The 24,746-nt window shown below is 37.0% G+C and overlaps 1 protein-coding gene across 5 annotated transcripts in view; it reads right to left on the bottom strand.

Annotated features, from left to right (window-relative positions):
- Positions 1–657: 657 nt before the first annotated feature.
- PTPRG (protein tyrosine phosphatase receptor type G) overlaps positions 658–24,746 on the bottom strand; it is a 699,320-nt gene continuing 675,231 nt past the window's right edge. For all 5 annotated transcript variants that reach the window (XM_027587463.2, XM_027587464.2, XM_027587465.2 and 2 more), the window contains 7 exons: positions 23,203–23,296; positions 22,244–22,320; positions 21,622–21,750; positions 18,259–18,405; positions 17,421–17,563; positions 2,098–2,233; positions 658–1,539 (listed from right to left, as the gene is read on the bottom strand). In XM_027587463.2, coding sequence (XP_027443264.1) covers positions 1,393–1,539; positions 2,098–2,233; positions 17,421–17,563; positions 18,259–18,405; positions 21,622–21,750; positions 22,244–22,320; positions 23,203–23,296 — 873 coding nt within the window. In that variant the 3' untranslated portion in view covers positions 658–1,392. The remainder of the gene's footprint in view (positions 1,540–2,097; positions 2,234–17,420; positions 17,564–18,258; positions 18,406–21,621; positions 21,751–22,243; positions 22,321–23,202; positions 23,297–24,746) is intronic.

Below are 24,746 nucleotides of genomic sequence, written 5' to 3'. Positions count from 1 at the left end.
ATTTCCCAATTATGTAGTTACTGCAGGGTAAATATGGTTCCAGAGGCTAGGTCAAATAACTTCCTTGGGTTCTGTGTAATGATTATCAGCCTCTTTGAGTGAAGTGTGTCTGTTCTGTGGGCTCCACAACACAAGAGCACACAAAGCCATCTCCTTTTAAAATCTACTTGAGAATGTTGATCTCCTCTTCTGTTTAAGATTCTGATTTCCTCTCTCCGAATCAGACTTATCCATGTGTGGGAATCTACACAAGACGTGGGAATCTATCCCAAGACTTTAGTTAATAACAGTATTTTCACTTTTATCCTAAGTAGAAGAATGTATGTAATTATGGGGTTTCTCAGGAAACATTTGGCAAAAAAGGAAAGAAAAGAATGTTAACTATATAGGTAATTTTTATTAGATAGCTATATAGGGATAGTAATAGGGATATTTTAGAGGACTAATTTCAAAATTACACACCTGCAGAAATTTTCATTATTCTACCTGCCATGAGGTGTGATATTAGAAACCAAAAAGCATGAATGGAGAGTTACTAAAGGGATAGGTGAGATGTGTAAAATATTGCCATATCTCTATTGTAAAAGATAGCCCTCATTGTAGGGTGTAGCTATTTCAGAGGGTCAAGATGGAAATAACACACACCATCCACATAGCTACTGTGAAAATTGTAATACAGAGATATCCTTTATTTTGACACAGTTGGGCATTTTTTTAGGCTATGAGTATAACTTTAACTAATAAGTGATGTTCACATAAAGTTCTTAAAGCCTTCTAATTTCTTAATGGATACCTTCACCATCATAAATGGAACTGTTTCAAGGCCATGAGGTTGATAGACTGTCTTAGTAGCTCCCAGGAACCTGCTACTCCTTAAAAGAACACAATGCCCATTCACTCCATTAAAATACAGAAGGCAGACAGCATGGAGCAGTGCCTGAAAAAAATAGGAGATGACTGAGGAAAAGCTCAGCATTGCCTGCTAGGAGGATGCAACTGCTCTAGCAATAATAATAATAACAATAATAATAATAATAAACCAAGATCCACTGTCATAACAAAGACCTTCATTGTACTGAACTAAAAAGTAGCATGTATGTTGTCATGGAATGTCACATCAGGGCTTGCTTTAGTATTAGATTATAGGCAGTAACACTGATCATATAGTGCAAACTAGGGAAAACTGCGTTTCACTGTGTGAAATGAACAGAGGTGCAAATGCTCAGTAGGATACCATTAAGACATAAAATGGCAAAAAATAAATATCAAAACTTTTATCAGTGTAAAAAAGTAACTGGGTTATTGTATAACCTAGAGTCTGGCAAAAAAGGCCTCAAAAAAGTTCTCAGTCTTCAGAAGTTTTACAAATTAAGTGCCCTTTCAGGATTCCAATCACACCAGAGATTCCATGCTCTCGGCAGGATCTGATTCATCTGCAATGAGAACAGCACCATTTTTGTCCACTGTCATGGGACCATTTCCATTTTCTTTAGTGCTGACCAAGCTGAGCATTGCTTTATAGACAAACTGGTATTGTTCCTGAAAAACAAGAGGAAGTCCATTTGAGACAAAGAACAGCTGAGTCATTTCATCTAAGGTAGCAAGACCAATTAAAAATGTAATTGTAAAAAACGAGAACATACATTTATGCTAAGAAACTTCAAAAAGGTGACTTGGAGCCTTTATAATCAAGACCTATGCATTCTGCATGTCACCTGGATCGTTGTTAGTTTGGAACTAATTCTGTTGACAGTGAATTAAGATCACAGAATATCTGTATGTTGTAACTGGAGAATATCATACACTAGAAAACCGAGTTTCTCCATGTCATCACTACTGCCATTTTGAGGCAGATAATTCTTTGTTGTAGAGATCTGTCCGATGCATTGCAAGATGTTTAGCAGCATCTCTGGGTAGGTTCCAATGAGTACTTTCCTCCATCCCCAGTTGTGACAACCAGAAAGTCTCTAGATATTGCTGAACATCCCCTGGGGGGCAAAACCATCCCCAGGTGACAACCAGTGTTCTAATTCAAGTGTGAGCAGGAGTTTCAGCTGATGACAGAGAACAGCTTTCACAAAGAAACAAAGTACTTACAATGTCTGTGAATACTCCAGGCCTCATAAGATTAATCATTTTTGCAACCTGGAAAACATCCACAGCATTTTCATTCTCCAGTTGCTGGGACAGGGTGGTAAGGGCACACAACATTCCTGCTGAAACTGCTCCATACCTTGGAGAGGAGAAAAAAAGGATGCTATTTCAGATTTTCTAAGGAATTGAATTTTTGAAATGAAATGAATGTCCTGTATTTGCATAGAAGCTAAGTAGACTGCACTGACCACTCTTCTTGAAGTGAATGCAATGCTGGTGGTGGGGAGATGCAGAGGCTATACCATAAAGGTGACATTTGTTCATGAATGTGAAATCTCCCAAGCTGGCTTATCAGATGCTCAGCTTTATATCCCAGATGAAATGAGAGGTTCAACATTAGACTGGGGATGGCCATAGGAGACATAATGTTGGGGACGAGGTGGGGGACATAACAGGAAAAAGAACATAAGGAACCCAACTACAGAGTCCTGGACAAGTAGAGGTGGTGAAAGGATCTGGAAAAAAAAAAAAAATTTTTTTTTTTAACCATCCCAAACAGCTAAATTGAACTTCCAGAATGTGACTTGAAATGGAACTATATGGCTCAAAGCGCAGTCCGAAAATTTTCAAAATGAATTTCATAGTAGGTAATTATTTTTGGCACTGAAGTATAACTTAGTAAGAGTACCTTCGATAAAAGTCTTGGAAAAATATGGCACACTCTCAACACACACACACACGCGCACACACTTAGAAGGGTAGACTTGCTCATCAGGCTAGATTGGCAACCTCATTTTTTCCAGGAACCTGTGGTGGTGTATCAATGATAAGAAAACAGAGGATTAAATGAATTGTTCCAGGTGGTGATGATGGTAGAAATGAAACTAGAACTTTATGCCCTGTGCTCACTATTCTGTTAAAAACTATTAAATGTGCAGTTTGAGGTGATTATTGTTATATAAAATTAAACCATTACAGATGTTGTACATCTTTAATACAAAAAGACCAGAGTCCCCAGCGTGAGAGGTAACCTATCTAGAGGTAAAACTTGTTATACATTTGGGTCCAGCCACCCAGAGTTCGGTATATCAGTACATTCCAGTCCAGCTCATGACTTCATGTGCTGTATGCATATTGGATGTACTCTTTCCTGTAGATGGGCATTTCCATTGTTCGTATCTTGTGCCCACTAGCAGAAGTGAGTAGGAGAATTAGGTCACAGGTATGCCCATCTTTAGTTTTAAAGATACTGCAGTATTTCTCTCCTAGTGGTTGTTACCTGTTTATACCTTTCCCAGCAGGAGAATACTTGCTTTTCCTCATCATTTTATTTTTTTAAAGATTTATTTATTTGAGAGAGAGACAGAAGGGTAGAGGGAGAAGCAGACTCCCCACTGAGCAGGGAGCCTGATGTGGGGCTCGATCCCCAGACCCCAAGATCATGACCTAAGCTGAAGGCAGACGCTTTATGGACTGAGCCACCCAGGTGCCCCTCTCCTCATCATTTTAAAGTTGACACGCTTTCTGCTAATCTGATGGGAGAAAAATTGTATCTAATGTTTTAATTTGCATTTTCTCTATTACCAGGGAGGTGGAGAATCTTCTGGGTTTATGGCCCATCTGTAGTTCCTCTTCTGAAATTGTTTAATAATATACTTTGGCCATTTTTCTTAGCTTTGTCTCTTTTATTTATAGGATAGGTGGTAATTATTTTTTCCAGTCTTTCTCTTAACATTGTTTGTAGGCGGTTTTGTTAAACTGAAGTATAGTTTACACATAATCAAATTGATCAGTCTTTTATTTTTGGCTTAATTGGAATCTTGAGAATGCTTTTTCTAACTCAGCATTTTAAAAATATTCTACATTTTTCTATTTTTATTTTTTATTTCATTGTTTAATTCATCTGAGTCTTATTTTGATGTGATTAAAGGTCTGATTTTAGTTATTTTTCCCATGGATAACTACTTTTTTAATTTTTAAATTTTTTTTAAAAGATTTTATTTATTTATTTGACAGAGAGATAGAGAGCACAAGTAGGCAGAGAGGCAGACAGAGGGAGAGGGAGAAGCAGGCCCCCCGCTGAGCAGGGAGCCGGACGCGGGGCTTGATCCCAGGACCCCAGGATCATGACCTGAGCCGAAGGCAGCCGCTTAACCGACTGAGCCACCCAGGCGCCCCGGATAACTACTTTTTTTTTAATTGAGTAGTCTCATCTTTTCTCATTGATTTGAGCTTCCTTCGTATCATATACTAAATCCTCATATATGCAGGCCTGTTTCTGAACTCTCTGGCCCTTCAATTTGTTTTTATGTATTTCCCCATATTTAATTCCCATAAGGTTTTGATAACTTGACATCTGAAAAAGCAAGTTTCTACAGTAGTCTTGGCTGTCTCTACATTCCTTGTTTCATTTTTCTTTTGTGCTTCAAACATATTTTCATTTTCATTTGTATACTCATTTCCAAATACCCCATCCCTCTATCCCTTCGCATCCTGTTTCATATTAATTTTGAAACTGGACTGTCAAATACAAGTTTTGTTGTGATTTTGGTGAGCTTGTGCCGAATATATATATATATATTCATACATACATATTCATACATATATATATATATTGGTCTGAGGAAAATAACATCTTTTTGAGTTTTTCTGTTCATGAACATGACGTCTTTTCTCCCTTTGTTTGGGTCTTTTGTAGTTTTCACTTATATTTTGTAGTTTTCTTCATTGTCTTTGCCACTTTCATTTTAGGGTAATTTCTAGGTGTTTTGAGTTTGTTACTCCTAAGAATGGCCTCTCTTTATGACATTTTGCTTGGTTTTAGTTGATATATAGGAAAGTTATTGATTTTCACATGGTGAACTTGCATCCAGCCACGCAGTTAAGTTCCTAGTAATTGGTGGATTCTCTAGGAAGTTGGCTACATTTTATCTACCAGCAATATCAGTTTTGTCTCTTTTCAACTTTTATACTTTTTACATCTTTTGCTTTTATTGCATTGGCTAGAACCTAATAGCTCTGCATTCTAACCGGTATTTGTAAGGAGGTATCATTGTTTTCTTTAATGGTAAAGCTACTAAGTTTTTAGTATTAAATAAAAATGTTTGCTGTAGGCTTCCAATAAATAAATTTTATCAAGTTCAGGAAGAGGCTTTTGACTTTCAGTTTCCTAAGAGTGTTTTTTTGGAGGGGGAGGGAGATCAGGAGTGAGTGTGATTTTATTCTGCACTCTCCAACATCTATTGGCTTTTTTAGAAATTCCTTTGATAATGTCCTGCATTCACTTGAGAGAACAGTGCTAACATTTAACCACCTCTATAAGCCTTAGGGCAGATCTTACTTTGTCATGATACAAAATTCTCTGAACCCAATACACTTGATTTTATTTGACAGTATTTTATTACTTAGATTTTTACATCCATAATCAAATAAGTAAGATTGGCCTAAACTTTTCCATTCTGGTGGTAGCCTTTTTTTTTTTTTTTTTTTTTTTTTTTTAACCATGGTTACATTAAATTTCCTGTGTTACTGTTCAAGGGTAGCCTGGTGAGGACTTGGTGGACCTTAACAGTTTGGGAACTCACTTGTGTATTCAGTTCTTCAACATTTATGAGTATAAAGAATTTCAAGTGTTTATTTCCTTTAAAATATTTCTATTTTTAACCTTTTATTTTTAGAAAACATCAAACATACACCCAAGCACAGTCGCCTTCCTGCAGCTATTACTCAGTTTCAGTGGTCATGGGCTCATGGCCAAACTTGTTTCACATCTACTTCTTCTCCCATATACTTTGAAGCATATCCCAAATATTTTATTCATTAGTATTTTTGTATAAGAATTAAAAGATAAGGATTTTTAAAAGTGTGTAGACATTGTCACACCTAAGCAAATTAACAGTTATCAAATGGTTTTTATGTAACTACAGATCAATGGTAGATCTTTTCCTTCCCAATGTTATTTTATGCCTTCCCTAATTTTTTCTCCACCATTTTCCAAAATTTTATCTTTTATGAGACTATTCATCCCTTTATTCAGTTCTTAGAAAATCTCAGCCATTATCTCTTCTTCTTCCTCTCTTTTCTCCACGTGGATCACCTCTCAGACATATGTTAGAACTTACCTAGCTTCTGTAATGGAATTCTATCTCACTTCTGTCTGTTCTACCACTACTAACGAGCCCATCTTGTTTTAGACTCTTAGACTCTCATTTGTTTCTGTCAGTAATACATGCTTCTGATTAAGGTCATAGTCTTCGGTTAGATCTCAGGGCATATAGTTTTAAATTCTCTTAATACTGCTCTAGTAACTGAATCACTTTTTTGTTGTTCTTGATTTGATGGCTTTCCTCACATTCTAAATTGTACAAGTATACCTTCTCATTTTAGCATAACTTTATTTTTTTAGTAGGATAAAATCTAACCTTTGCTTTACTCTGTTCTAGTGAAACTGTTAAGACTCAGGACCCTCCCCCCCCGCCCAGTTTATCTTTTTCTTAGAGCTATCTATAGCCATTCAGAAAAGTCAGGTATTACATATTTTATTATATAGTGTGTAAGCTCTGTAGGATTACTCTGGCCTTTCCTAGGATTGCCTTTCCTAGATTTTTGCCACTCTCAAATAAGTACCTAAATTAAAAGGAAGTACCTACACAGTAAGATTTCAAACATGACTGGAAACTAAGTCAAATTGGTCAAATATACAGATAATTTAAGTATCTTCTACATTCCAAGCATTATAATGAAAGAATTAAGCCTGAAAAAATGAAGGCCATTGTCAGAAGTTTGGCAATTAAGTAGGATTAAAGGATGTTTATCAAGTTTCATGGATTTGCACTTCAAACTACAAGGACTTGGTGAAAAAGTGATACAAGTAATTTATAACCTAGATAAAACAAGAATAGTGTATAAAGAAATTGGCTTTGGTAGTTGGCCTTTTTCAAAGAGCCCATTGAGAGCAGTGTTTATTTAGTGCCATTAAGAAAGAGCCAATCCCTGGTCTATTCACATTGGTACTGGGGTGACCTCTCACCCAAGGGATAGCTGCTAAAGGAAGTAATTCAGAGACATGGAGCTTCTGGTTTGTTATGGATTTGTTTTCCGTTTGTTTTATTGTTGTTGTTTTTTTTTTCCTTTTTTTTTTTTACTCCTGCCTCCACACGTGTTCTTGACTGATAACTGATTCATGTCCCTGAATTAAAATGACTGACATATGACAGCATCAAGCAAAAAAAAAAAAAAAACAAAAAACAAATGTATTTTCGTCTTGCCCATACCTCAAGGAAATAAAAGTACTTAAAGTACTTTTGTACTTTACTTACCTGATGTAAGTAATGTTTTTAAGTGTTCACGTTCACTTTAAAACACATTGGGGTTCCTTGTTTTGTCAGTGTATATACCCCTGCCCATTTAATGATACTTTTTACTGTTCCATATAGTTACAATTATCCTACCTTTGCTTTTAAGAGGTTTTAAAAATCCTAAGAATGAAATTTAGACTTATAACCCTGTCACTATGAAGAAAGCAAAGCTTCCCTTAGAAATCAATATGGCAGGAAGGAAAACAGAGTTAAAGCTTGAATACTCATCAATCCAGGGGAATAAAGGCAACACAAAAGCCTTCCACAGGACTTTAAGAAATTAAAACTTGGGACGTGAATGAGAAAATAAAGTAGGAAAAAATGTAGTCTGAAGAAATTGAGTGAGATGAGTGCAAGAGTGTTTCCTGTGACATCCAGCAGGAGGCAGTGTTAAGCAGAATTCGATGATCAATCTGGATCTGACTGCAGCCAGGGCCAGTTTCCTGGCTTCACTCTGTGTAGTTGCGGAGAGTCCTGCACTTTGATGGGTCTCCTCAGAAGAGTCCTGAACTTAGTTTAATGCTGTGTTGTTGCCATCTGTACATTATTTTTTTTCACTGAGGAATAGCTGACATACAATATTAGTTTCAGGTATATAACCTAGTGATTTGACAAGTATACACGTTATGAAATATTCACCAAGATAAGTGAAGCAACCGAAGTTATTATAGTATTATTAACTATATTCCCTATGCTGTACTTTTCATCCCTGTGATTTACTTATAACTGGAAGTTTGTACCGACTAATCCCCTTCACTGGTTTTGCCCATCTCCCCACTGCCCTCTGACAACCACCAGTATGCTCTGTGTATTGAGTCTATTCTGTTTTTGTTTTTTAGATTCCACACAGATGTAAAATTATGTGGTATTTGTCTTTTTTTTTTTTAAGATTTTATTTATTTATTTGACAGAGACACAGCGAGAGAGGGAACACAAGCAGGGGGAGTGGGAGAGGGAGAAGCAGGCTTCCTGCCGAGCAGGGAGCCTGATGTGGGGCTCGATCCCAGGACCCTGGGATCATGACCTGAGCTGAAGGCAGACGCTTAACGACTGAGCCACCCAGGCGCCCCTATGTGGTGTTTGTCTTTATAGGACTTATTTCACTTAGCCTAATACCCTCTAGTTCCACCATGTTGTTTTAAATGGTGAGAGTTCCTTCTTTTTTATGGCTGAGTAATATCCCATTGTATGTATATACTACGTCTTCTTTATCCACTCATCTGTTTATGGACACATAAGGTTTCTTCCATATTGTGGCTGTTGTAAATAATGCTGCAATAAACCTAGGGGTGTGTGCATCTTTTTCAATCAGTGCTTTTGTTTTCTTCTGATACATACCCAGAAATGGAATTCCACGATCATATGGTATTCCTAGTTTTACTTTTCTGAGGAACCGCTGTACGGTTTTATACAGTGGCTTCACCAATTTATATTCCCAAAGGGCACAAGGGTTCCCTTTTCTTTACATCCTTGCCAGCACTTGTTACTTCCCCTTTTTGTATTAGCCATTCTGACTGGTACGAGGTGACATATCACTGTGGTTTTGATTTGCTTCTCCCTGATGATTAGTGGTACTGAGCACCTTTTCATATGTCTGTTGGTCATCTTTGGATATTTTCTTTGGACAAAGGTTGATTCAGGTCCTCTGCCCACTTTTAATCAGGTTTTTTTTTTTTTAAGTTTTATGAGTTCTTCATATATTTTGGATATTAGCTCTGTATCAGATATTTCATTTGCCAATGTCTTCTCCCATTCAGTAGGCTGCACTTTGTTTTGTTGGTTTCCTTGACTATGCAAAAGCTTTGTAGTTTGATGTAGTCTCAACTGTTTATTTGCACTTTTGTTTCCTTTGCCTGAGGAGACAGATCCAGAAAAATAGCTAAGGCTGATGTCCAAGAGATCACTGCTAGTGTTTTCTTTAATGGTTTCAGGTCTCACATTTATGTCTTTAATCCATTTTGTTTATTTTTGTGTATGGTGTAAGAAAGTGGTCCCATTTTTTTGTTTGTTTTTATTTTTTGTTTTGCTTGTAGTTGTCTAGTTTTCCCAGTACCACTTACTGAAAAGACTTTTTCCCCGTTGTATATTATTGCCTTCTTTGTTGTAGATTACTTGATCATATAAGCGTGGGTTTATTTCTGGGCTCTTTATTCTGTTCCATTGATCCAGGGGTCTGTTTTTGTGTGAGTACCATCATACTGTTTTGATTACTACAGCTTTGTAGTATAGTTTGAAATCAGGGACCTCCAGCTTTGTTATTCTTTCTCAAAATTGCTTTTGCTGTTAATGGTCTTTTGTAGTTCCATGCAAATTTTAGGATTATTTGTTCTAGTTCTGTGATAAGAATTGCATTGAATCTACAGGTTATTTTGGGTAGTATGGACATTTTAATAACTGTTAAATAAGAATGGTATATCTTTCCATTTGTGTCATCTTCAGTCTTTTTCATCAGCATCTTAAAGTTTTCAGAGTATAGGTCTTTCATCTTGTTTAGGTTTATGACTAGTTATTCCGTTCTTTTTGATGCGATTATAAATGGGATTGTGTTCTTGTTTTCTGCCACTTATTGTTGTATAGAAATGCAACAGATTTCTGTATATTGATTTTGTATCCAGCAACTTTACTAAATTCATTCATTCTATGTGTAGTACATCTGCAAATAGTGACAGTTTTACCTCTTCCTTACCAATTTGTATGCCTTTTTATTATATTTTCTTGTCTGATTATTGTGGCTAAGACTGTAGGTACTTTGTTGAATAAAAATGATGACAGTGGACATCCTTTTCTTGTTCCTAATCTTAGAGGAAAAGTTTTTAGCTTATCATCATTGAGTATAATATTAGCTGTGTTTGTCATATATGGCCTTTATTATATGTAGGTATGTTCCCTGTGAACTCCCTCTGTTGAGCTTTTATCATCAAGAGTAGACATTGAATTTTGTCAAATGCTTTTTCTGAATCTATTGCCAAAATCATAATTTTTATCCTTCATTTTGTTAATGTGGTATATCATGTGATTGATTTGTGGATATCAAACCATCCTTGCCATCGTCAGAATAAATCCCATCTGATCCTGGAGATCAGAACTGAATTTAGTTTGCTAATATTTTGTTAAAGATTTTTGCATCTATGTTTGTCAGAGATATTGCCTGCAATTTTCTTTTTGTAGTATCTTTGGTTTTGGTAGCAGGGTGAGGGTGGCCTCTTAGAATAAATTCCTTCCTCTTCTGTTTTGTTTTTGGAATAGTTTGAGAAGGATAGGTATTAACTCTATTTTAAATGTTTGGTAGAGGGGCACCTAGGTGGCTCAGTCAGTTAAGCATCCGACTCTTGATTTCGGCTAAGGTCATGATCTCGGGGTCATGGGATCAAGTCCATTGCTGGGCTTCATGCTCATTGTGGAGTCTGCTTGTCCCTACCCCTCTGCTCCTTCCCCCACTTGCTCTCTCTCTCTCTCTCTCACAAAGAAATAAAATCTTTAAAAATATGTTTGGTAGAGTTCTTCTGTGAAGCCATCTGGTCCTGGACTTTTGTTTGTTAGGAGGTTTTCATTACAGATTCAATTTTGTTACCAGTAATTGGTTTGCTCAGATTTCCTACATCTACTTCAGCCTTGGGAGTTTTTTCCAAGAATTTTTCTAGGTCTTCTAAATTTGTCTCATTTGCTAGCTTATAATTTTTAATAGTAGTCTACTATAATCCTTAGTATTTCTTTGGTGTTGGTTATAACTTCTCTTTCATTTCTAATGTTATTTGAGTCTGCTTTCTTTCTTGAGGAGTCTGGTTAAAAGTTTCTCAGTCTTGCCTATCTTTTCAAAGAACCAGGTCTTTGTTTCATTGATCTTTTTAGTTTCTTAAGTCTCCATTTGTTTCCACTCTGATCTTTATTATTTCCTTCCTTCTACTAAATTTTGGCTTTGTTCTTTTCCTAGTTCCTTTAGGTTACTAAGGTTAGATTGAGATTTTTTGTTTTTCTTGAGGTAGGCCTGTATTGCTATAAATTTTCTTCTTAAAACTGCTTGTGCTGCATCTCAAAAGATTTTAAGATTTTATTCATTTATTAGAAAGAGAGGCAAAGAGAGTGAAAGAAAGTGAGAGGGAGAGAGAGAACACGAGTGGGGTGAGGGGCAGATGGAGAAGCAGACTCCCTGCTGAGCAGGGAGCCTGATACAGGACTTGATCCCAGGACCCTGGGTTCATAACCTGAGCTGAAGGCAGATGTTTAACTGACTGAGCCACTCAGGTGCCCCATCTCAAAAGATTTTGAAGCTCAAAGATTTAGTGTTCCCATTTTAATTTCCTCCAGGTATTTTTTGATTTCCTCTTTGATTTCTTTACTCATCCTCCATATGTTTGTATTTTTTCCAGTTTTTTTCTTATAATTTAATTTCATACTGTTGTGGTCAGAAAAAATGTTTGATGTGATTTCAGTCTTTTTAAACTTATGGAGACTTGTTTTATGCCTAATATGTGATCTATCCTGGAGAATATTCCATATGCACTTGAAAAGAATGTGTATTCTGCTGTTTGAGATGGAATGTTCTGTATGTATCTGTTAAATCCATCTGGTCTAATGTGTTGTTCAAAGCCAATGTTTATGAATTTTCTGTCTGGATGACCTATTTTATTACTGTCAGGTTCCCCCTTTGTGTCTGTTAATATTTTTATATACCCAGGTGCTCCTATGTTGGGTGCATAGATACTTACAATTGTATATCCTCTTGTTGGATTGATCCTTTTTATTTTTTTAAAATTTTATTTATTTATTTGACAGAAAGACAGCGAGCACAAGCAGGGGTGGGGGCAGAGGGAGAAGCAGACTCCTCGCTGAGCAGGGAGCCCGATGCAGGGCTCCATCCCGGGACCCTGAGATCATGACCTGAACTGAAGGCAGACGCTTAACTGACTGAGCCACCCAGGCGCCCCGGATTCTTTTATCATTTTGGAAATGTCCTTCTTTGTTTTAAAGTCTATTTTGTCTGATATAAATACTGCTACCTCAGCTTTTTTCATTTCCATTTGCACGGAATATCTTTTTCCATCCCCTCAACTTCCAGTCTGTATGTGCGTTTGGGGCTGAAGTGAGTCTCTTATAGGCAGCATCTGGACAGGGCTTTTGTTTTTGTTTTTTTAAATCCATTCAGTCACCCTATGTCTTTTGATTGAACATTTAATACTTAAAATAATTATTGAGAGATATGTACTTACTGCCATTTTGTTCATTGTTTTCTGGTTATTTTTATAGTTCTATGTTCCTTCTTCTCTTCCTCTTTTCCCTGTGACTGATGACTTTCTTTAGTGTTATGTTTTGATTCCTTTCTCTTTAATGTATCTATTACAGGTTTTAGGTTTATGGTTTCTATAAGGTTCATATATAACATCCTAAGTATATAGCAGTCTATTTTAAGTTGGTGGTTGCTTAAGTTCAAACACATTCTAAAAGCTACACATTTTATGTGTATGATGCTGTATTGTACATCTTTTTGTGAATCCCTTAATTCTTTAGATATTAGTTTCACCTTTTAACCTTTATACTAGCTTTACGATTGATCCTACTACCTTTACTATGTTATTTGCTTTTACCAGTAAAATTTTTTTCTTTCATAGGCTGTAGCCTTTTGTTTTTCACTTAAAGCATCATCTTTAGCATTTCTTCTAAGGCTGGATCAGTGGTGATGAACTCTTAATTTTTGTTTGGTAAACTATCTCTTCTTCAATTCTGAATGTTAACTGGGTATAGTATTCTTGGTTGTGGTTTTTTTTCCTTTCTACACTTTGAATATATCATGCCACTCCCTTCTGGACTGCAGGTTTCTGCTGAAAAATCAGCTGATAGCCTTATGGGGCTTCCTTTCTAAATAACTAGTGCTTCTCTCTTGATGCTTTTAAGATTCTCCATCTTTGTAATTATTATGTGTCTTGCTGTGGACTTCCCTTGGTTCATCTTGTTTGGGGTCTCTGCTTCCTGTACTTGGATGTTTGTTTCCTTCTCCAGTTTAGGGAAGTTTCTGCCCCTCTCTCTCTCTCCTCCTTCTGGGACCCCTATGATGGGAATGTTAGTATATATGCACTACTCTAGTGTATTTTTCATTTCAGTTATTGATTCTTTTTTGTATTTTCTATTTCTTTGTTGAGGTTCTGAGTTCATCCACTCTTCTCTCAAGCCTGGTGAGCATCTTTATGACTATTACTTTGAACTCTTCATCTGGAAATTCTTAATTTTTGAACAAGAGTTCCTGCATTTTCATTTTACATGGGACCCCACAAATTATGGTAGCTGGTCCTAGCTGACACTATTTGTGTACACAGGCCCTATTAGCTTCACACTGCCTATTTTCTCATGTGAGAAGGGATCCTAAAATTACCCTCCTAGTGCAGTAATGTTGAGGTTCAAATGAAAAACAGAATTAGTTATATTTGTGGGTATCTTTGCAGCAGTTGACAAAGAAAGCAGTCCATACAGTTCTGCATCTCCTATGGCTTATCTCAGGATCAAATAAAAATAAAAGGTTATTGGTGATCCTCAAAGGGCTTTTGCCTATTTGGGCTGTATCTATCGATATTTGCTGTATCAAAAATTGGAACTGAGAAAATGTTAAACACAAAACCATGCAAGCACACATTATGGTAGACATCAGAGTGAGAATGAACAAGGCAAATGGTATCTTTGCATTATTATGAAAATAGTTTTGACCTTTTGAATCCCCTGGAATGGCCTCCTTCCCAACCTGTAGTCCTCAGATCATACTTTGAGAATTGTTAATGGAATTAGCCTTCTAGGAGCTCTAACAGGGTGATAGATATATCTCCACAGTGAATAATATTAAATATTTGCACAAGAAACTGTTCTTCTGTGAGTGAATGTCTAATCTGTAGTCACATGAGACTGTAAAAACTGTACTTATGTTCCAAACTTCTTTCGTCGGAATGTAGGCTCTGCTTAAAAAATCTGACAGTAATGCTGATAGATGAGTCCCTGAGAGAATGGTCTTGAATACAGGATGCTGTGAATAGAGCAGTTTGCCTTTAAGCTGTGCTTGCCTTCAAATAGAATCAGTTTACTTTTGGGTGTGGAATTTTATCCTTAGATCATTTATCTAGAAACTTTATCCATCTGGCACACAGCTGAGAACCCTGAGAGTAGGTGTTAAGAGATCTCTGTGTAGACCCGATAAATATCAAGTTTGTCCACTCAACGTTGAACTCTTAAAGTGCTAGCCGCAAGGCCTTCTCTTCCGGCCTGCTCACTTATACTTTTGATAGAGTTTAAACATTCGTAAGGAGGCAAGATAACGAGAAACAAAATGCAAGGCACAAGGCTCTCTGGGGAAAGTTCATATTAAGGATATTGTACATATCCTTAATTTGTAGGTCAGTTTGAAGCACAGTAGCCATTCTGTGCCAGGCACGGAGCTTCACCCAGTGGAGACTGGGACAAATGAGTTACCTCTCATTTGCTGGTCTCGGCAAGGTGGGGATGACAGTCCTGTGAACAAGCAGTTGCAATAGGATGTGCTACCCAAGAACAGCACTGGTAAGAATGTGATGTTAGTAATTTTAAATGATTACCTCCTCAAAGAGAGTGACTTTTAAAGTGTCTGTTGACTGAAAGAGCCCTCAAAGGAAATAGTATTTGCAGGGGCAAGGTGGCCTGCAGGAAGTAATTCAGTGGAGGATTGCTTCGACCAGATCATAAAGGAATTTGAAAAGTGTACTGAGAGAATGGGTGACATCAAGAAGACTCGTGGCCAGTGAGATGTGGAGGTGAGGGGGCATACCAAAAGGACTCTGGCACGTTTCTGGTTTGTACAACTCCGTGGCTGGGGACAGGCAGGGGAAGATGATGAGTCTGTTTTTAGACATGCTACATTTGAGGTATTTGTGGGCCAACAGGAAGGGATATTTACAGGTACAAAAAGTAGGTAGGATGGAAACTGAAAGCTAACTGGTGTTCAAAACATTGCACTACCACGAGCAGCTGTTTAATTTGCTCGGGTAAAGGGGAAAAAATCACTTCTACGGGATTGCTTATCTCCTGAAGAGTGGATAAAGGAAGGAACATGTTTCTTCAGTGGCTTTTAATCCAGCTCACTTACATGATTTGTGCTGATCTAGTTCAGAGTTAATTTGCTCTTTTCTTATGCAGGCCTAAGAACAAGCTACGTTTGATTAATTTCAGAGGTGACATATATGCAACATGTGAAATAAAAATCACTGAATAAGACAATATACCCCCAAACTGAATAGACAAATGAATCAAATAGTTCTTTTTAAATGGTTTAACAAGTTGCTAGTTTTTTCTTCCCCACATCCCTTACCATGAAATATAAGTTTAGCTGCATGACTGCATTGAGCACAAAATCACAGCAACATCAGTCACAGAACTGGGCAGCAGCATTAGAATTCAGTCTGCATGGGCAGAAGCTGGCGAAACCCAGAGGTATTTGGAAAGCTAATACAGATTAGTGGGGGGAAAACTACAGAAGCAGCCCTAATTTTATACTATAACTGCATACCCCAAATTTCCATAGACCAGTACTAGCTGCCCAGTTATTTTGATGCTGGCTTCGCTCTTTAAACACTGCTGGCAGTTGTCCTGTTTCTAGGCATCTTAGTGTATTTAACTAAGTGCATAACTTAGTGTATTTAACTTAGTGTATTCCTAGGCATCTTAGCTTTGCTATTTAAACACTGCTGAGAGTTGCCCTGTTTCTAGGCATCTTAGTAATGACTATAATGTTTTCCCCTTTCTTTCCCCCCTAAATTCAATCTAATTAAGAGTTGGACCAACATTTTGAAATAGTCATTATTTCCTAAAAAAGAGCATAAAAATCTTTGGAAGCAGCCAGTTAATACGGCGATCTTCAAATATGAGGAATCATGATCTGAGGTATAGGTGCTGACCTACACTGAAAGTCTGTGTTCACTTCATGTTGCAGTATTTGTTTAGAAAAAATGAAAGACTTAACAGTATGTTTTACTCTCAAATTGATTAATAACTATGCTTCCAGAGTAGCTGTTAATTTAATGAACATAATGGGTACACACTGAGAATTTGCTGACCAAAGGAGCTACCTTGGAAGTAAAACAGAAAGGATAGAGGGGCATTTGAGTGGCTCAGTCAGTTGAGCATCCAACTCTTGGTTTTGGCTCAGGTCATGGTCTCAGGGTCTCAGAATCCATCCCCACTTGGGCTCCATGTTCAGTGCGGAGTCTGCTTCTCTCCCACTGCCCCCACTCTCTTAAAATAATCATTTTTTTTCTTGTTTTTAAAGAAATGAGGATCTATAATTGGTGCCATATTAGCTAAAAGCTTGTTAGAGTCTAAACAATCTGGGATTACAAACTGATTTACAGGTCAATCCCAGCCATGAAGTTTGACTCCAAATATTCACATACCATAAGGTTTATCTATCAACCTTTCCCTCTGACTAAAGAGGAAAATGTCTGGGTTTGAATACCATGTGAATGCCTAGAAGCTCTGACACCAGGAGCAAATTATTTGTTCTCTTTGAGAGTCATATTCTTTAAACTTCCAAAACAGATCGTAAACTCTAAATTTATCATTAATAGTAACTTTCTCACTCCTAATCAACGAAACCATATTTAAAAAGTTTTCTTCTCTAATAAGTGTTTGCTGAAATTCACTGTAGGGATATAAAAATAACTATTTAATTAAGTTAATTAACTATTTACATTTTCTGTTTAATTAGTGTTTTTGAAACATAAATCCTCAGGAAGCTTGCAAGTCTACCTTTGTAGGCTGGTATAGTGCTCTGGCCTTCTAGAACATACACTCCAGGAATATCTGAAGTCTCGGAAGGGCCTGACACATTAAAATGCAAACAGATCTACAACAGGCACTTGAACACACTGGTAACACAGAATGGGCACGATCTTCCCTTTCCACTCCCAAAGCAATTCAACAAGAAAAATGTTTGAATTGTAAAATTAAGAAAGAGATACATACTCATCATGAACAATGGTGGGGCCATCCCTTGTTAAGGCCTCTTCCTTGATGACGTTGATAAGTTCGAAAGTACTGCTGATGGGGGCATCTGGGTTAGGCCATTTGGGACACTGGAAGTGCCGAACCTCTAGGACGTAGTCATCCTATAACCAGTACAACAAGTCATAGCCCATCCGTTATTTCCTGACACCTATAATCTGGGGACTAGAACTTGCTCCTGAGAAAGTATAATTGACGAATGCCAAATACTAGGGAGGACTGACTTCCTGCCCTTAAAAAATGACCAGGTCATGATAGTAGAATCCTCTTTTGTTCTGGGGACAATAACATTTTAAGTGACAATAAATTATAAGAGACTTTATATCCTATTCTATCTTATCTATACATTTAAAGGAAAAAAAGACCAAGGGTTAGATCATCATGTAAGTTATTAATATAAGACAGCTCCTCTTTCTCCCCACCCCATAATAAGTTATTACATATCAAAATGTCATTTACTAAAAAAAAAAAAAAAAAAAAAGTCTTACTATTATCATCAGTAACACATTGCAAGATTTACATTTCTGGTGGCAAAGAGAATGTTGAGCTCTGGTATATTGTTTTCATAATTAGGTCAACAGACCTATTTGTATGCATGCTCAGAGGAACTGTTACATTTCATCTACCCAGCTGGAAAAAGCAAATATTTGAAGGAAGGAAAGAGGGAAGTGTACATATTTAAAATTAAGTCACATTCAAATGCCTGGGCCTGTCTCGAGGGTGGCATGTGACTTTATTATTACTTACACGATGCAGGGCCCAAGTATGTCAGTTACTGAGAAATGGAGGTTTAAGTTACCTGTGTAGCTTCAAGGATAAAGTCATGGATGATAATTTGTTCTTCATTAGAGAGGCACAGTCTGTCTTTGCTGATAAGGGTGACGGTAAAGGCCTCACAGTTCATGGATTCTTCTCGACTTGGCCAGTATACAAACTCATCTTCTGCCTATGGGAACCCCCCCCAAAGAAAAAATTCCTCTGCAGTGCTGTCAAACATTTGTTTTTGAATTTTCTCGCAAATTGATGTATACTGTTTGCCATCTCCTGTACCTCCCGAGTCACCATTTCATCATGCCCAGTTCATCAAGTTCAGTGGTGATTGTAAAATATACTTGATAATAACCATTTCCTAGCACTTCCCACCTAGGGCACTGTAACAACCAAAAATGCTCCCTCTAGAGGTGATATATTAAAATTAATCGACCTAGATCCTGCTTTTTGTTTGTTTTTTTTTTGGTTTCTAAGTTTTTTTTTTTTTTTTTTACTGTGATACATTATAGAACATTTCTCAACTGGAGTTAGTATATCATTTCATAACTGCTTAAGCAACTAAGACATCCTAGTTCTTACTTCCTATGGATTATGTAAACAGTTCTACAGTTGATTAGCATTTTGCCAAGGAATTTCATCAACATTATCTTACTTAGTTTTTACAATATACTAGTGAGGTAAGGGATTTTTATCATCTGTCTTTACAGAGGAGGACATCAAGACTCAGGGAAGTCCTTAAGTTGTCCCAAGTCACTCTGCTACTAAATGGTAAGCAACAGAACCTGTCTGGGAAGAGGTTATGCATAAATAAGCTTATGTTGGCATGAAGTACAAAGTGCTCTTTCAAAGACCAGTTAATCTATCCATGTTAGACTTCAAATGGAGATTAACGTAGAAAAAGTCAGCCTTGAATCAGGCAAACTTTAAATGTTCATCTATTTTAGGATTAAAAATAAATATTCAGGCATGGTACTTGAATTCCATCCCTGAAAACTGTGGAGGCCTAAGAAAAAGTTAAGGGGTACATATGTTGGAGATTTTGTGAGAAGTACAACGATTAGGCTAAGACCCCTGACCCCCATTGCCATGCCTCTTTTTCTCATCAGTTCAAATGGCAAACTCTACTTTGCCCAGCATTATCTATATTTTTAGGGACATGGTCCTGAAAATGCTTAGATACTACTAGTGAAGTCAGAAATAATTCTGACTAATGTTCAAAACAAAGAAGGTTTTGTTTAATCTTACATTGTTGAATCAGAAATGAGCCAACAGTCCAATAAGACTTATCACCCTTTCAAGTTTCAATATAGCTTATTGCCAACTACATTTTTATTTTTAAAGCTCAGCATAAGGGGAAACAGATTAGCAATTGGGTTTAGTCTATACAAAAGAAGTCTGTAACTGTCAGGGGTTTTAATACATTTTGTCCAAGGAAATGGAAGTAAGACCCTTTTAACAGATATTAAAGATGTAAGGTAATAATGGACAGAGCCTATACATTTATTCAATATGCACAGCTTAAGCATAGGATTTAGGACTGGATGTGATCCTGAATAAATTAATCTGGGCCTTAATTTCCATATCTGAAAAGTGGGAATAACAACATTATGTACCTCTAAGAAATTAACATGAATCATAAATTACCAAATTGGCCTAATAACTGCCAAAGGGGTTTTTTTTTTTCAAAGGGATTTTAATAATGGTGGAAGAAAGGCAAAAAACAACAACAAAAACCTTCTGAATACAGAGCGCAAACTGATCATCTTCAAAGACTATGAAAAATACATGCTGCTTAATTCAGCAGGAACTCCAGTCTTGTGGTTATCTTGCTTACAAATATATTTGTAGATCAAAGATCCCTGTATTTTTAACAGTGCTTTCTGAGCTAGGAACCAGTGACTTTGGGCTACTCAAAGCATCACGGTCTTGTCAAGTTATAGCAGTGATAAATAATAAAGCAAACAAAGAGAATCTACATTTTCAGGAAAAATGTGCACTAATAAATCTGACTTTCAACTCCGGAGCTGAGAATGCAGACATGCAGGATTCTAGCCAGGTCTCCCTCAGCCTGAGACACTGAGATGACCTGTTCCGGGGCAGGTCAAGGTCCTCACTGTCTGCAGAGCATGTATGGACTCAGGTGGTCTAGCCTCCCCAATACAAATGAGCCCATGTGATAGATGCTTTTGGTGACCATCCTGTGTTAAGTGACAATAACAAAATAACTGACTCATCCAACAAATGAACGTTTTAACAACCCTAAGTGCCTCCAATTTCCACATGCCAAACAGAATAGACCCCTATTGCCAGCTAATTTGAAAATTTACACTCCAGTTTTTAGCTTAAGATTCTCAATTTTGTTGCCATTCTATCATACAGAAGCAGTCTTGGTATTCTGAAGCTGGAGCAAAATGCGACAAAGTGAAGAAGTTCCTACTGACTGGGCACACAGTCAAATGCATGTCATCAAGACTAGGGGTTCAATCACATGCTGTTCTTTCTTGATTAAAAAAATTCACTAATCTGATACTCATGGAAGCAACTCCTCATTGTTTTTTGTTTTCATTTTGTGGGCTTACATGTCCTCATAATAACTTCTGAACACCCAACTAATTCTGAAAGTTAAGCTCATCTTGATAAATTTGCTCACCCTTCTTTTACATAATCTCCAGATACAGCAGGGAAGGACTCAGGGGAGGAGAGAGAGGCTATGGCTCAGTCAAGGTCTTAAAAGCACCTTAAAATTGGAACAAAATAGCCTTTCTATATTTCCTTCCCTGTAATGGATCTGCTCTGCCTGTGGAATGGGGGAGAAATGATGATACATTATTAGTACTTTTGATATAAAGTTTTTGGGGGAGGGCTAGGAAACCTTTCTCTGACGTGGGGTGGGACAAATAGCCTAGCAAAAGGATTAAAAGGTCACACAGGTTCAAATCCTGACTCTAATTATTTGTGTATATGCCCTTAGGCAAGTTACTTCCCTCAATTTTCTTAGCTATTAAATGAAATGATAGTAGTACCTGTGTCAAAGTGGTAGAGAGGATTAAATACTCAAATGTTAGCTGCTATTTTGTTTTTTACAAATGACATCCGGCAACTGAGAGGTCAGGTTAAGGTCATATGTTAAAGGAGGTTACTCAAAGGCCCTTTTCCAAAACCTTCTATTGCCTGGCCATGTACAGCATGAGAACATCAAGTAATGGAGCTGATAGGGGCAGGAACTGTACTGTAAGAATACAAAAGGAACCCGGTCAGCCTTAAAGAGGAGAGAAGTCTAGATGCCCTCCCGAGCACACACAGACAGTGCAGGCCTGTGGTAAGGTATCAGAATGATTTATGCTTATGGCCTCACAGGCTCATTAATATATAGCAGATGTGCTTTGCTTACCAAGCTCTGGTTGTCTGGCAGCATGACAATGATCTGTGCATTATGATCCCAAATCATTCGCCAGAAATCTTTCGTAGTATGTGGCAGAGGATGCTGGGTTATAATAAATTCATTGCTCCTATAATAGCCCTTCAGTTAGGGAGACGGAAAATCAGCAGTTAGAAACATTTTATTCTGATGTTGTGGTAGTAAAATACGTTCATGAAATAAGACAGCATTGTTTTGACCTCACTGAAACAATTAAAAAAGGCAGTCCATACATGTGGCTAATTTTTAGAGGTATATGCTAACACATGTAGATCATTTTCTCTCCACATACAATTCCCTTCTCGTTACCCCTGCTGTTTTTACTTACCAGCAATTTCAACATTTATTCAAACATTAGATGGGTGAAATTAACAAGAAAATTAATTCCTTAACAAACACTTTTCTTAAAGTATTTCTGTACCCCCGCTGATTCGGAGTCTTTTGTTAAAGGTCTCCAGATACAGAAATCTCTCTAATTTCTATATTACACATTGAGAAATTATTTGAAAAATGAAATCAGCCACATAGGTGGTATCTGCTCTTTAGCACCTTTTAGTTTACTTGAATTTATTTATAATTAACTGTTGACTCTCACCATGATATAAGAAGCATTAATGTAATCTGTTCCTTTCATTCCAGGCAACGGTGCAAGACCCACTCGGGCACGCTCGGCTGTTGTATGGAAAAAAAAAAAAAAAAAAACACCACCACATTTGCCTTATTACACACACATAACCAATAATGCTTTCTGAGATTCACTTGGTGAGTAATCTATTTCCCTGGCTCCCCTTTCATTTTAAAACTCACCTATATTTTTAACTAAGCTAAAGTGTCAGCTAAGGCAGAATGTAAATGGAATTTTGCTGCACGTTCCCAGAAGGGTAGAGGCATTACAGGAATAAAATCTTACTGTGAGAGGTTTTCACAGCAGATCACAAAGAGAACACTCTGCAGAGATGAGAGAGGATTTCAGATAATTTTTGGCCTTGGTTTGATATTCTTACAATTATACCAACACACTATACTTTTGCTCTTTTGCCATTCCTTTCCCATTTTTCTCCCCGTAACGTACTTAGAAAACAGTGGCCTTTGTCAGTAGATTCTCAGAATCTCTCCAGTGATCACCCATGCTTGTGTCTACAGCTCAGTTTCCTCTGCTAGGTCCCGAGTTATTTATACAAAGGTCCCCATCCACCCACAGTGCCCTGATCTCAATAGCCAGAAGAATGTAATAATGCATTCCAGTTGTACAGATTAATCGGAGACTCATGTTTTTCTAGGAGTATTAATGCCACAGTGATAATGGCTTTTTTTTTTTAGTTAAAATGTAGAAGGACCATAATTCTTGAATTGTGAGGTGAGCGGAAGCTAGACTTCATGTCACACTGATGCAGCAATTCGCTGGCATGGACAGCCACCCCTCCTGGTTTGATCAAACTGCCTTAATTTTCCTGGCATAACTATTCCCCTTGGTAGTTGCGGCCTCTACATAATGCATAAAATTCGGTGAAAAAATACACACTCAACCAAGTCAAACTGATTTTAAGAGCTTACATGGCACGACGGAAGAGTTTCGGTTCTTTTCTTTGTTACACTCTTTCTGAGCACTAAAGCACTCCACATACTTGGCATTACATTGTGTGACCAGCTGAAAGAAAAGCAACGTTGTAGTTTTCATTAACTAACCTTATTGTGATAATCATTTCGTAATATAAGCAAGCATCAAGTCATTACTCTCTATACCTTAAATTTACACAATGTTATATATCAGTTACATCTCAGTCAAGCTGGGAAACAACAAAACAAAGTTATAATTGATAGCATTTGCTTGATGATCTGGCAAAAGAAGGCCAATCAGTAATTGGATTACTGAGGAGCAAAAACATTTTTCTATCCTAAGGAATATATTTTTGTGTTTTAGTAGTGGTTACTTCTGTCCCATTACCGTGGTTAAGGGTAAGCTTGTCTTATTTCTACTATCAGGCCCTAGGCTTCTGATAACAGGTTCAGTGTGGGCAGTAAATACTTACTGAATTCATCTGGATTTTTCTGTTGAAAATGTCACTGCTTTTTGGAATTTGTCTTCCGTAATTTCTCACAGGCACATGAGATTCGGGTGGGTCTACACTAGAAAAGACTGCTTTATAGTCATAGGAGCTAATTACGTTTCTTGAACATAACTTACTAGGTTCTCAGTACGTTTCTGTTGAACTAAACTAACATTGTTCTAAGGCCACTATAAGTAGCCCAGTAGTGTGGTTATTCTTCCTGTTCTTGTATAGCTTGGTTGAACACTGTGTCAATCCTCGGTTTTGTTTTTTTAGCTTTCATACTACTGTCCAGGGCCTTGGGTGTAGTTTTCAAGTTTCTGATTCTTGTTTTTTTCCTTCTACTTAAGTTCTAAAGTGGTTAGTGCCTACCAAAGAACCAATTACCTGGTTTCCAAGGGAATGAAGAGATTTCTTTTAAAAAATTCATCAAACTATGTGGAAACAAACATTGCAGAAGTAGAAAAGGCAGAATTTAAGAAATGTTGGTACTTAATTTTTTTTAAGAATTTTAAACATTTAAAATGAGACATGTCCTCATTATTAATTACCTCAAATGGTTTTTCTTAAAAGGAGAGCGAGAAATTTAAGATTGTTATGGAATGAGAATTAATTTAGCTTGTTACTTTGCTTGGCAGTCTCATTGATTCAAATGATGGTTTCACAAAGTTTTGCCATGAAAAGTATAATTGTACAGATTTGCCTCATTCTTTCCATCTTGATACAAAATGAGAAATTACGTATGGGGTAATGCAAAAAAAAAATTGAAAAGACTAATGAGAGACCAATAAATAAGAAAGTACTTAGTAATTGGAGGGACAGCATTTAAAGGTTAGAATAAAGGACTGAGCTTTTAATGATCTGAATTACTTTATTGTCCTTATGGTCCCTTTTTTTTTTTGTTTTTTTTAACCTTTCCCTCAGTTAATTCCATATAAACCTTAACTGCCTTTAAATTTCTTCATGCCCTCGTCCAAGCAAAGAAGAATCCTTTGGGAAAAGTTAACTTCTCTCTGGTATTCCTTAGTACCTCTTTTAGTTTCTAAACTG

This window comes from Zalophus californianus, chromosome 1 (genome assembly GCF_009762305.2).
Source record: "Zalophus californianus isolate mZalCal1 chromosome 1, mZalCal1.pri.v2, whole genome shotgun sequence".
In the NCBI taxonomy this organism is placed as follows: Eukaryota; Metazoa; Chordata; class Mammalia; order Carnivora; family Otariidae; genus Zalophus; species Zalophus californianus.
Note: the sequence above shows the minus strand (reverse complement) of the source record. Positions and strands in the feature narration are given on the sequence as shown.